Source organism: Ylistrum balloti, unplaced genomic scaffold, assembly GCF_031769215.1.
Source record: "Ylistrum balloti isolate Yb309-2 unplaced genomic scaffold, AGI_CSIRO_Ybal_v1 Utg369874, whole genome shotgun sequence".
Classification (NCBI taxonomy): domain Eukaryota; kingdom Metazoa; phylum Mollusca; class Bivalvia; order Pectinida; family Pectinidae; genus Ylistrum; species Ylistrum balloti.
Window position 1 is genome coordinate 864,204 of NW_026782015.1, and position 14,030 is coordinate 878,233.

General features: G+C 38.7%; 1 protein-coding gene across 1 annotated transcript; it reads right to left on the reverse strand.

Annotated features, from left to right (window-relative positions):
* Positions 1–1,394: 1,394 nt before the first annotated feature.
* Positions 1,395–14,001, reverse strand: LOC132546054 (fibrinogen C domain-containing protein 1-B-like). The gene is made up of 5 exons (XM_060209749.1): positions 13,755–14,001; positions 7,155–7,297; positions 6,843–6,939; positions 6,060–6,224; positions 1,395–1,642 (listed from the first exon to the last, which is right to left on the reverse strand). Exons 1-5 carry the CDS (start codon positions 13,999–14,001, stop codon positions 1,395–1,397), a joined length of 900 nt encoding a protein of 299 aa, XP_060065732.1.
* Positions 14,002–14,030: the final 29 nt, after the last annotated feature.

Below are 14,030 nucleotides of genomic sequence, written 5' to 3' on the forward strand. Positions count from 1 at the left end.
TAGATGTTGACACTTTATGTCGTTATGTTGGAACAGTGTGTTAATATGTTGAAACGGTATGTCGGCATGTTGACACTATATCTTGGTATGATGATATTGTATGTCTGTTTGTTGACACTATGTCGGTATGTTGACACTGTAAGTAAATATGATGACACCATCTGTCGGTGTGTTGACACTGTTTGTATATTGACACTGTATATCTGTATGTTGACACTGTATGTCTGTATGATGACACTATGTTGACACTGTATATCTGTATGTTGACACTGTATGTCTGTATGATGACACTGTATGTCTGTATGATGACACAGTATGTCGGTATGTTGACACTCTTTGTCAGTATATTCACACTATTTGTCAGTATGTTGACAATGCACGTCTGTTTGAAAGAACAAAAAACATTGATTGTTTTAAAAATTAATTAATATTTAGAAAAAAACATCTTCATAACGTTTATTGTTATATCATTAATATTGAGATTCAGTAATTCTACACATGTACAGTGTATATCCCTGTAAAATGAGATCGACTCACGAAGATTGACCGGGTTTGGAGATGTTTCCCATTGGAATAAAGGTACGAATGCGGAAACAAAAAAATCGTTGTTAGTTTTAATTGCTGAGCAAAAGTACGTAATATCGCGGATATAGAGTCCGTGGTGTTATCAAATAACATATATCTTAAGCCGGTGATTTGAAAAGCTTGACCACCCAATGAACACGTTATGCAAACCTCGTGACATTAGACAGAGAGCATTTTCAATATTCTAATTTAAGAAAACTAAGAACACAACAAAAGCTTATTGAATATGACTGGTACAGTGGAGAGAGAAATGAACCAGGCAAGACGTTCTTCGAAAAAAAAAAGAGGACCTGCAGAACAAATTATAATGTCAACATACACATTCATTACGGACAGTCCAAGGGAGGTAACCAGTAATTTAAAAGTCTGACTTACAACAACACTAGTATAAGTGCTGACAGGTGATATACGACCCAACAACATATATTTACAAACGTACTAATGCGCACCTCACAAATATACTTTCGAAATCCAAGGGTTCCACTCTCAACATGCTTATCTCCTCTACATTCTTGGACTACACAATGACAAAATATAGTCAGTCATGTAAATGCCTGGTCTCGGGCCTGTCATAATCTGACCAGTCGCTGTTCTCATACATGTCTTCTGAATGTTTTACAACACGGTTCACTTGACCTTGTATATAAGATCAAGGTCGTATCACCCTGGAGTCGTCGTGTACTGATGCCTGATTCCTTATATATGCCGTGGATGTATAAAAGAGGTCTGTGGAAACAGCAAAACTCTTGGATTTCTTATATGTCGCATGCACTCCTACACAACTTGCGCCGCTAAGAATAGAACAATTATCATACAGGCCTAATTTTCATATCGAAATATTTCATAGAGTATTTGTATCCTCTCCAGCTGTGCCAGTTAACACCGTCCGCGAGTGTTTCGTGTTCCCCCTCCAGGTACACCCCATTTGGATTGGCGTTATGGCAGTTGTTATACCAGAACGCTCCTTTAAAACTCTCGGCACAGTTCCCCGGCGCTCCATCATTGTCCAAGTCTGTGGTCGAGAACATCATCCCGTTATGTACTTCCATAGAGTCACCTGTAACAAAATTACCACTGTAAGTAAAAGGGCAATAACATCCCGTTATGTTCTTCTCTAGAGTCACTTACCCCGTTATGTACTTCTCAAGAGTCACCTACCCCGTTAGGTACTTCTCTAGAGTCACCTACCCCGTTATGTACTTCTCTAGAGTCACCTACCCTGTTATGTACTTCTCCAAAGTCACCTACCCCGTTATGTACTTCTCTAGAGTCACCTACCCCGTTATGTACTTCTCTAGAGTCACCTACCCCGTTAGGTACTTCTCTAGAGTTACCTATCCCGTTATGTACTTCTATAGAGTCACCTACCCCGTTATGTACAAATCTAGAGTCACCTATCCCGTTATGTACTTCTCTAGAGTCACCTACCCTGTTATGTACTTCTCTAGAGTCACCTACCCTGTTATGTACTTCTCTAGAGTCACCTGCCCCGTTATGTAATTCTCTAGAGTCACCTACCTCGTTATGTACCTCTATAGAGTCACCTACCCCGTTATGTTCTTCTCTAGAGTCACCTACCCCTTAATTTACTTCTCTAGAGTCACCTACCCCGTTATGTACTTCTCTAGAGTCACCTACCCCGTTATGTACTTCTCTAGAGTCACCTACCCCTTAATTTACTTCTCTAGAGTCACCTACCCCGTTGTGTACTTCTCTAGAGTCACCTACCCTGTTATGTACTTCTCTAGAGTCACCTACCCCGTTATGTACTTCTCAAGAGTCACCTACCCGTTATGTACTTCTCTAGAGTCACCTACCTCTAGAGTCACCTACCCGTTATGTACTTCTAATTCTCTAGAGTCACCTACCCCGTTATGTATGTTCTTCTCAAGTCACCTACCCCTTAATTTTCTTCTCTAGAGTCACCTACCCCGTTATGTACTTCTCTAGAGTCACCTACCTCATGATGTACTTCTCTAGAGTCACCTACCCCATTATGTACTTCTCTAGAGTCATCTATCCCGTTATGTACTTCTCTAGAGTCACCTACCCCGTTATGTTCTTCTCTAGAGTCACCTACCCCGTTATGTACTTCTCTAGAGTCACCTACCCCGTTATGTACTTCTCTAGAGTTACCTACCTCATGATGTACTTCTCTAGAGTCACCTACCCCATTATGTACTTCTCTAGAGTCATCTATCCCGTTATGTACTTCTCTAGAGTCACCTACCCCGTTATGTACTTCTCAAGAGTCACCTACCCGTTATGTACTTCTCTAGAGTCACCTACCCTGTTATGTACTTCTCTAGAGTCACCTATCCTGTTATGTACTTCTCTAGAGTCACCTCTTACAAAATTATCATTGTAAGTCTGGGGTCGAGAAAAAATAATCATATATAAGACAGTAAATGTCCATTCTTAACATTGCATTTAAGTTGAATTTAGTCATGTATGGTGTTTTTTAAGCTTTATATGAAATTTGTGTCTGATTTCGCGGACAGATGATCACGTGAGTGTCCGACTAACTGAAAATTTAACGATGCTTGATGAAGTCTGGCAAAAGTTTTATGTCACGACACATAGCGAATCATATACCAAATTCAGGACAGAAATAATTATCTGTGGATTCAGATCACTTTCTCAGCGAGTCATCTCGAACGGATCGGTAATAATCACAAATATTCCGGAATTGGGTCGTTTCCGTTATTATTCGTTTATTAGTAGGAGTGTAATGACTGACGAGACTGGTACCTGTGAGTGGAAGGTTTTATAATTCCAGCAATGGGGGCCGGTCTGTATTAAAATATCCTTAATGATAGAATTACTTTTAATGAAGTTATCATAGATGTGAAAAAAGTAAGTATAACAAGACATGTGGAATCGACAGTATTATCAATGTGTATATCAGAAGTCCAATTGATATTGTGTTACCTGCATTTGTTAATTTGTTCAAAATTATTTAAGACCCTTGCATTTTACCAGAAAGATGGAGCACCGGTATAATTATACATGTATCAAAAATAAATGTGACACTAGGATTTGGCTAATTACAGAACAATAACGTTTGTTTCCTGTTTAGGGTTTAGGAAAATTTTTCACGTCAGTAGTAAATAAAGATTGTATAAGCTATCTGACGATATCGTTCTGATCCGTAACGCTCAAACAGGGTTTGGAAAAGGGCACTCAACCATGGCCAATGTATATATTTAACGTGTATTTATATCGTTATATTTATCTTCTGGGAAAATGTATTATGCATTTATTGACTTTAGAAAAATTTTCGATTCAACAGGGCAAGCAGGCGAATTTTTTAAAAAAGAACATGCATTTTAATACGAAATCCTAGTGTGAGAATTTTTAGTTATCACAAATATTTCCCTCGAGTACAGCTAAAACATGTAGAAAATTATTCGTTATATCCTTTTTTTATCTTAACGATTTGTAAGATTTTCCGAGGGAGAAAAATGTTAAAACTGAATGACCTATGTCAGGGCAATTTTGGCGTTTTTGTAATGTCTGTTATTCTATATGGTAATAATAAAGTCTTAATGTCAGAAACACGAGAAGACTTGCAAAGAAACCTGAAAAAGTTCGAAGATTGCCACCAGAAGTAAAAATAGCTATGACAAAAATTGTAATTTTCTCTGTAAGAAAGAGTAAAAGATACAATAATATACAAGATTTGTTCTGATATTTAAGTGTTGATTTTAATTGCAACGGCAGTTTTGCCGCGCCAAAAAATCAATTGTCTGAGCAAGCTCGACAGACACTAGTGAATCGCAAAAAAAGAAATATTGAATTACTTTTATATTTAAAATTCAACTTACTAGATTCAGTAATCTCCCTTTTTTATTATATTAAAGTGATATAAAGGGTTATGAGAAACCAGTTTTATGATCTCCGGGAAACGGGAAGGTATCTTGAAGTAATTGATATCAAATTTATACTGATTAAATTCTGGTACTCACTGGATTTGAATGAAAACAAATTATCGAGTTGTATACAAGGATTGTTGTATTCTCTTCAGGAAATAGGCTAAACGGAATTTAAAGGGATTAACCATATATAAACACACTCTTTACTGATGGTTTAAAACGTCTGGATGTAACAGGAAACTAGGTTACCACACATTAATTATTTAGATCTGAAGTTACACAAAAATTAACAGACCAGCTTATACAGTCCTGATGAAATGAAACGAAAACTCGTCCAGAGGACATTTATATGCAAGTTTTTTGAAAATTCCGTTGGTGACGAAGCAATATTGCTACGGTTGAATAAGAACGCCACAAAATTTACCTGTAAACATCAAAACTGTTTCTCCGACCAGAAGTAAGAAGACGGAGGGGAATACAGGTGTAACGATGGTACAGGCGATAAAATCTATTTTTATTTGTGTGAAGTAATGATAATGTAACACAATAAAGATTGAAATAGGAGTGTTATTACAAAAATCTAAACGAACATCTGATGAAGGGAACGTTCACACATATTTTGATAAAAAGAGTCACTGATGAGTATAAGCTTACTTATCCACAAACTGACGTGTATGTTATACAGCAACTGGCTTTTCACCACTACTGCCTGTTCTTAATAAGACTATGTCGTTTACAGTTACAATATATAAACTTTTATTTTTATCATCATATACTAGCAACATTCATGTTTATCAATGTGACTGTCCGTCATGTATCAAAATTATGTAATATGTATGACCTTTTGTCACAGTGATCAATAAAGTACGTGGGTATCTGGAGTATTCCGTCATACAACCACAGTAGCTTACTATGTCCCTGGAGTATCCTGTCACACTCAGACACACTATCACAATAACTCACCAGCGTCCCTGGAGTATCCTGTCACACTCAGACACACTATCACAATAACTCACCAGCGTCCCCGGAGTATCCTGCCACACTAAGACACACTATCACAGTAACTTACCAGCGTCCCCTGAGTATCCTGTCACACTATGACACACTATCACAGTTACTTACCAGCGTCCCTGGAGAATCCTGCCATACTAAGACACATTATCAAAGTAACTTACCAGCGTCTCCGGAGAATCCTGCCACACTAAGACACAGTATCACAGTAACTTACCAGCGTCTCCGGAGTATCCTGTCACACTAAGACACATTATCAAAGTAACTTACCAGCGTCCCCGGAGTATCCTGTCACACTAAGACACACTATCACAGTAACTTACCAGCGTCCCCGGAGTATCCTGTCACATTGAGACACACTATCACAGTAACTTACCAGCGTCCCATGAGTATCATGTCACACTATGACACACTATCACAGTTACTTACCAGCGTCCCATGAGTACCATGTCACACTATGACACACTATCACCGTTACTTACCAGCGTCCCATGAGTATCATGTCAAACTAAGACACACTATCACAGTAACTTACCAGCGTCCCCGTAGTATCCTGTTACACTAAGACACACTATCACAGTAACTTACCAGCGTCCCCGGAGAATCCTGCCACACTAAGACGGTATCTAGAGGCTGAGTTGGCTATTCGGAACAGTTTGTATTTGGCGTAGCGCCTTTCTCCATCGAAATCTTCCATATCTATCCGTAACTCGTACCATCCCTGAGACACGACGGCGTATAAGAACTCATTCCCTGTAAATGTAATGGTATACCATATAGATATATAGATAATGGTATATCCTTTTAGTACATCTATAATTATGATCTCCCTTATTACCTCCCCTGATCCCCGTATACCAGTATTATCTCCCCTGAACTTAACCCTGTGTACCAGCTGGTTTAACAGAATTACTGCCATAACTCATATCCCCGTACATCAGCATTACTTCTGAACAAAAATATTCCATCACTTTTACCAACTTAACCTTCCTTGTCCTCATCCCTATATACCAGTATAACCTCCTCTGATCTCTTCCTTGCATACCGAAAGTCTGTCTGTATCTCTCGTCCCCATATATCAGTGTTACCTCCCCTGATCGCATTTCCGATACAGACAGTCTCTCCCTAGTAGTCGTCCTCATATCAACATCCCCAGATCTCATCCCCGTATACCGACAGTCTCTCCCTAGTTCTCGTCCCCATATATCAGTGTTACCTCCCCTGATCGCATTTCCGTAAACCGACAGCCTCTCCCTAGTTCTCGTCAGTGAATGCTGACAGTGGTCACTGCACACTGGTCAGGAGGTTGCTTTACAGAGTGCTATTGTAATACAGGTAGTTATCAATACACGTGGAAATGTATAGACTTACCCATCCAGAACTCTTTCTGAGGATCGCCAAATCCAAACATATACTCCTGCCATTTTCTCTTGAACTGTTCGGAGCCATCCATACGTCGCTGGAATGTCTACAATTCACCATAGGTAATTATAGCACTTATAAAGATTCGAGTCTGGGACAACGTCCCTGCTGGAGAGATCAACGAGGCATTGTATTTGGATCAGATATTGGTCACCTGAAACAACTGGACTTCGACATAGAAAGAAAAAATGTCCTAAAATAACTTTTTGAAAAAGAAATGATATGAAACCATTAATTTACATTTGACTTCTTATGACTTACCAACCAACCACCGCCATCTGTTGTCATGTCACAGTGCACCGACAATCCCTGTCGCAGACCGGACGGATAGACAGTATATATTCCGTCCGACGTCTGACCCGACTCGTAAACGTCATAGCAATCACGTGGTAGCTGTTTCGGTGCTGATAATTCTATGGAAAGATAGAGAAAATGAAGATATGGATACAACAGTAAAACGGAAGTACAAATACGGAAAGGGGTGTTTCAGAGTCATGCACACAGGTTATAAAATTGAACACAGAGTTCGCGTGTCACTTTCGAACTCGAATGTTGGATTGTGGTTTTCTTAATTCTGGAATACTTTAAGAGTTTAGTGTCTTTTTTGCAGTGTTAAAATTTCAACAAACATACATTACAACTACATCGTATTTTCTTGGTATGTGTGGCACACTATTGTGGGATAAATGTCACGTGATGACTCGTTATTCTTTTGTAACCGCAGAATACACGGCGAAATATCAAATCCTATCAACTTCCGGTTTCTAAGGTCAATTTGAGGTTATGACATGTTATAACTTAAAGCCCTTGAACCTATAATCTTTTGGTGTACTTGTAGACATGTGACGTGACCCGTAGTAATACAGTCCTGTTAGTCCGCACTGGTGAATGCCGACATTTCCAATCTCTACCAACTGATTGGAAATTAACGGACGGTAACTCTGGACAGACTTGCCTGTTTCTACATGTCAAACGTGGTCAAGCCCGAAATGGAAATTAACTTTGTTTAAAATATTAATGAAAAAAACTTTTGTTTCGAATAAATTCCATTTTATTAGGAACACAAGAAACCTCGTCTTACAACGATGTGGGTCGGTTATGTAAATGAGATGGTAATTAAAAGCTATGAACTCCTTGTAAAACCGTGATGTTCATGAAGCGTCAAAAATCGTCATGTGGAGCAGTTCTACTGCCACCAATAAATCTGATGGTGTAAATAGGGAAATTGATCAATGGTGTCTAAATCTTGTTATGGAAGTCTACAACCGACCTGAAATCTTGTGGTGAAAACATGGAAAATTAATCACTCTTTAATGTGACTTTGTACTAATTGAGTTAAACGTCCAATTGACGCAGTCTTCGGTTTTCTTGACCTAAAGGGGAACTGACGTAACAACATAAACACTGCGAAAAGTCTGACGTAATGACTACATCACAAGGGTTGTTTTGCTGTGTGATGATAAAACCACAAATATCAATTACCACCAGTTTGTCTGTTCGCCGATAACTATCGGTCAGTGAGACCATGTGACATCTCAATTGTTTACGAATTGACACAATACTGGACGGGTGGGTTCACAGACAAATATTGACAGTGTTAGTCTGTAGATGGTGAGCCCCAGGGTTATTTACATACGAGGCAATATTCAGATAGTGACACGTTTCTTCAGTATTTGTACATTTTCTGTACCTTGAACGCTACTTGTGCGTGATAAACACCTATTCTTTGTTTAACTGGCGATGTTTCTGGTCAATTAATGATTTCAATGACTTTTAGATATTGTCGATATACAGATAAATTCTTCCAACATGACTTACACATGCATTGCTATCGTTCCCAAACCACTCCCGTATAGAGACCAGGACCCAGGATCAGGAAACAGAAGTCCTAGTTTGGACTTAACTATCAGTTTTGACTTAAGTCTGAAAACAGATTTAGATTAGGGATCACGCAAAAAAACTTAAGTCTTATATCTTAACTTCTGTTCTAAATTCTTAGACAGCTACAGTGGAGGAGATATTTTATTATAGCCAATGGTGGAGGCCATATTTTATCATAGCCAATGATGGAGGCTATATTTTATTATAGTCAATGGTGGAGGCCATTTTTTATCATAGCCAATGATGGAGGCCCTGTTTTATTATAGCCAATGGTGGAGGCCATTTTTTATCATAGCCAATGATGGAGGCCCTGTTTTATTATAGCCAATGGTGGAGGCTATATTTTATTATAGCCAATGGTGGAGGCCATATTTTGTCATAGTCAATGGTGGGGGCAATATTTTATCATAGCCAATGGTGAAGGCCATATTTTATTATAGCCAATGGTGAAGGCCATATTTTATTCTTACCAATGATGGAGACCATATTTTATTATAGCCAATGATGGAGACCATATTTTATTATAGCCAATGGTGAAGGCCATATCTTATTATAACCAATGGTGGAGGATATATTTTATTATAACCAATGGTGAAGGCCATATTTTATTATAACCAATGGTGGAGGCCATATTTTGTCATAGTCAATGGTGGAGGCCATATTTTGTCATAGTCAATGGTGGAGGCCATATTTTATTATAGCCAATGGTGAAGGCCATATCTTATTATAGCCAATGGTGGAGGCCACATTTTATTATAGCCAATGATGGAGGCCACATTTTATTATAGCCAATGATGGAGGCCATATTTTATTATAGTCAATGGTGGAGGCCATATTTTATTATAGCCAATGGTGAAGGCCACATTTTATTATAGCCAATGATGGAGGCCACATTTTATTATAGCCAATGATGGAGGCCATATTTTATTATAGTCAATGGTGGAGGCCATATTTTATTATAGTCAATGGTGGAGGCCATATTTTATTATAGTCAATGGTCGAGGCCATATTTTATTATAGCCAATGATGGAGGCCATATTATGTTATAGCCAATGGTGGAGGCCATATTTTAATATAGTCAATGATGGAGGCCATATTTTATTATAGTCAATGGTCGAGGCCATATTTTAATATAGTCAATGATGGAGGCCATATCTTATCAAAGCCAATGGTGGAGGCCATATTTTATTATAACCAATGGTGGAGGCCATATTTTATTATAACCAATGGTGGAGGCCATATTTTATTATAGCCAATGATGGAGGCCATATTTTATTATAGCCAATGATGGAGGCCATATTTTATTATAGCCAATGATGGAGGCCATATTTTATTATAGTCAATGATGGAGGCCATATTTTATTATAGGCAATGATGGAGGCCATATTTTATTATAGCCAATGATGGAGGCCATATTTTATTATGGTCAGTGGTGAAGGCCTTATTATATTATAACCAATGGTGGAGGCCATATTTTATTATAACCAATGATGGAGGCCATATTTTATTATAGCCAATGGTGAAGGCCATATTTTATTATAGCCAATGATGGAGGCCATATTTTATTATAGCCAATGATGGAGGCCATATTTTATTATAGCCAATGGTGGAGGCCATATTTTATTATAGCCAATGATGGAGGCCATATTTTATTATAGCCAATGATGGAGGCCATGTTTTATTATAGCCAATGGTGGAGGCCATTTTTTATCATAGCCAATGATGGAGGCCATGTTTTATTATAGCCAATGGTGGAGGCCTTTTTTTATCATAGCCAATGATGGAGGCCATATTTTATTATAGCCAATGATGGAGGCCATGTTTTATTATAGCCAATGATGGAGGCCATTTTTTATCATAGCCAATGATGGAGGCCATATTTTATTATAGTCAATGGTGGAGGCCATTTTTTATCATAGCCAATGATGGAGGCCATGTTTTATTATAGCCAATGGTGGAGGCCGTTTTTTATCATAGCCAATGATGGAGGCCATGTTTTATTATAGCCAATGGTGGAGGCCATTTTTTATCATAGCCAATGATGGAGGCCATATTTTATTATAGCCAATGATGGAGGCCATGTTTTATTATAGCCAATGATGGAGGCCATTTTTTATCATAGCCAATGATGGAGGCCATATTTTATTATAGCCAATGATGGAGGCCATATTTTATTATAGTCTATGGTGGAGGCCATTTTTTATCATAGCCAATGATGGAGGCCATGTTTTATTATAGCCAATGGTGGAGGCCGTTTTTTATCATAGCCAATGATGGAGGCCATGTTTTATTATAGCCAATGGTGGAGGCCATTTTTTATCATAGCCAATGATGGAGGCCATATTTTATCATAGCCAATGATGGAGGCCATGTTTTATTATAGCCAATGATGGAGGCCATTTTTTATCATAGCCAATGATGGAGGCCATATTTTATTATAGTCAATGGTGGAGGCCATTTTTTATCATAGCCAATGATGGAGGCCATGTTTTATTATAGCCAATGGTGGAGGCCGTTTTTTATCATAGCCAATGATGGAGGCCATGTTTTATTATAGCCAATGGCGGAGGCCATTTTTTATCATAGCCAATGATGGAGGCCATATTTTATTATAGCCAATGATGGAGGCCATGTTTTATTATAGCCAATGATGGAGGCCATTTTTTATCATAGCCAATGATGGAGGCCATATTTTATTATAGCCAATGATGGAGGCCATATTTTATTATAGTCTATGGTGGAGGCCATTTTTTATCATAGCCAATGATGGAGGCCATGTTTTATTATAGCCAATGGTGGAGGCCGTTTTTTATCATAGCCAATGATGGAGGCCATGTTTTATTATAGCCAATGGTGGAGGCCATTTTTTATCATAGCCAATGATGGAGGCCATTTTTTATCATAGCCAATGATGGAGGCCATGTTTTATTATAGCCAATGATGGAGGCCATTTTTTATCATAGCCAATGATGGAGGCCATATTTTATTATAGCCAATGGTAGAGGCCATTTTTTATCATAGGCAATGATGGAGGCCATGTTTTATTATAGTCAATGTTGGAATCCGTATTTTATTAAAGCTAAAGGTGGAGGCCAGTTTTTATGTAAAAGGGAAGCTAATGAGAAAGCAACATTTGTCGCAAAACTCGTGTCCTCGTTTATTGTGTTTCCGTAAGAACGTCATTAAACTTTGTGTAATTGTTGACTGTGTTTCTGTAAGACCGTCATTAAAACTTGTGTTACTGTTAATTATGTTCCGGCAGGTGGTAACTTTCTAATCAGTTTCCACTTCATTTCCGATATCCTATCAACACGAGAAAGCGTTCCCGAGCAGGATGATGGGGACACATCCCGGTTTGTATCGAAATTATGTTTACCGACTTCCTTCTTAAATCAGTCAGACTATCGTTTACACAGAAGGTGGATCTCACCACTTAACATCCAATGATTTTCTATGCATGTTCAGTATAACAGATTCTCAGCTCTATGAGATCATACATGTAGCTTGCAAAAATATCCGTTTTGTTACACTTAAGACAGCCTCGTTCAAGTATCATTTTGTTAAAAAGTGATCTTAACAAATCGAATCTTTGATGTTTAGCGAAATACGTTTACCGCATGTCTACAAACGCTCATCAGTATTTCATTGAAGTTTCTTGACGTTTCGCTAAGTCATTAGTCGAAGATTGCCGACAGATAGGATTAGTAGGAAACGATAGATAGAATAATAACGAAGACAAAAAATGCATGTCAGGATTTACCTTATCAACAGGTGTAATCTAATTTTATCATTTATCTATAATATGTTCACACCAGCTTGTCCTAATTTCCTGGGAACACGTTTCTGAGAAGTGATGCAACAGAACTCATTATTATTGCCATGCCTCCAATTGGATTCGAACGCGAGACCTCTGGTTTACTAGTTTAAAAATAGTATCGCGTGTCAATAGCTGGAACGAAAGTGCGACCCTATGAACAACTCTTCTTGGAATAGGTCAGTGACTTATCCTGAACAGAGCAACAACTCTGTTTCATAGACCACATACATGCTTCAACGCTCGCTAGAATGTCCCTGTGGTAGGACTATATGTCATGTCTTTAGTATCGTGTTTGATACAAATGGAAACATACTACTGGTATTTAAACCTCTTCGTGTTTTGTGACCATGTGTAGTCTAGTTCATCGTCAGGTCGGCTGTAGACAAACACCGTTACGATATTGCTCGTGTCTGATGGACAAAAGGGATTTGTCTAATTTGAACGTTAAAAGAGAAGTCTACTGTTTCCTGCGGTATGAAGTTGCTTGCGTACAGATATGATAGCAAACATTTTATTTGACAACAAAAGGCACCATAGGAACGATTTAAACCCCGATAAAGTGATTGGTGCGTGATTACATGGCACAGTACGTAGGTGTGTGTGAAAGTATTGATAATTAACATACCGTATCTGGAGTGCCCTACCTGTGTGAGTGTACCTGTATGTGTACGTACCCGTGAATAGGTTGTTAAAAACATCAATAAATACATTTGAATGTCCTAGGCATATTTAGCTTTTCACCAGTTCGTCCAGGACAACGCCCAAGAGTTGTCGTGCGAGTATAAAATAAGTTATTAAGAGGATGAGTTGTTTGTGAATCGGTTTTACAAGCCAATACTCATAATTACCAGGCAATGCGAGTACGAGTTAGCAGATACATATATGTGTCCTTTTGTCCGTCAGTCATCCAAATACAAGCCCACCAACAATTCAGTTTTTAAGCTAAATACTCCTTGCGTTATATGTTTCGCCGTCCGTCGTCCGTCATTTCGTCTGTCTTTCTGAATATCGAACTGTTACCTATCACTTACGTGTCAGCTTGTGTTACCGAAACATGCATATGTGTAGTATTGTATTCACTATTTCTATGTTTTCAAATGCTGAACTATTTAATGTCCGTCCGTCCGACCAGGCGTCGTAGCTGTTATGAACTTGTACATTACCTTCAGAGTGAACGGGTGGTGACGGTTGATGTTGAGCAGGCCTGTCCAGTATTGAAACTAGTCTCTGAAGTTCTTTGACCATTTCTGACGTAGGGAACCACACCGCTGCTCCTAGTGCTGCTGCTCCGGCCAGCATGGTCAACAACGTGACCAGGTTAGAGTGATGACCAGTGGGGGCGGGGGGTTTGGCAGCCATCTTTGCTTCAGAATCACTTCCTGATTCCACCACAACTTTCGACTCGCCCATGCGTGCTTATCAGTGAAGTCAACGTAGTA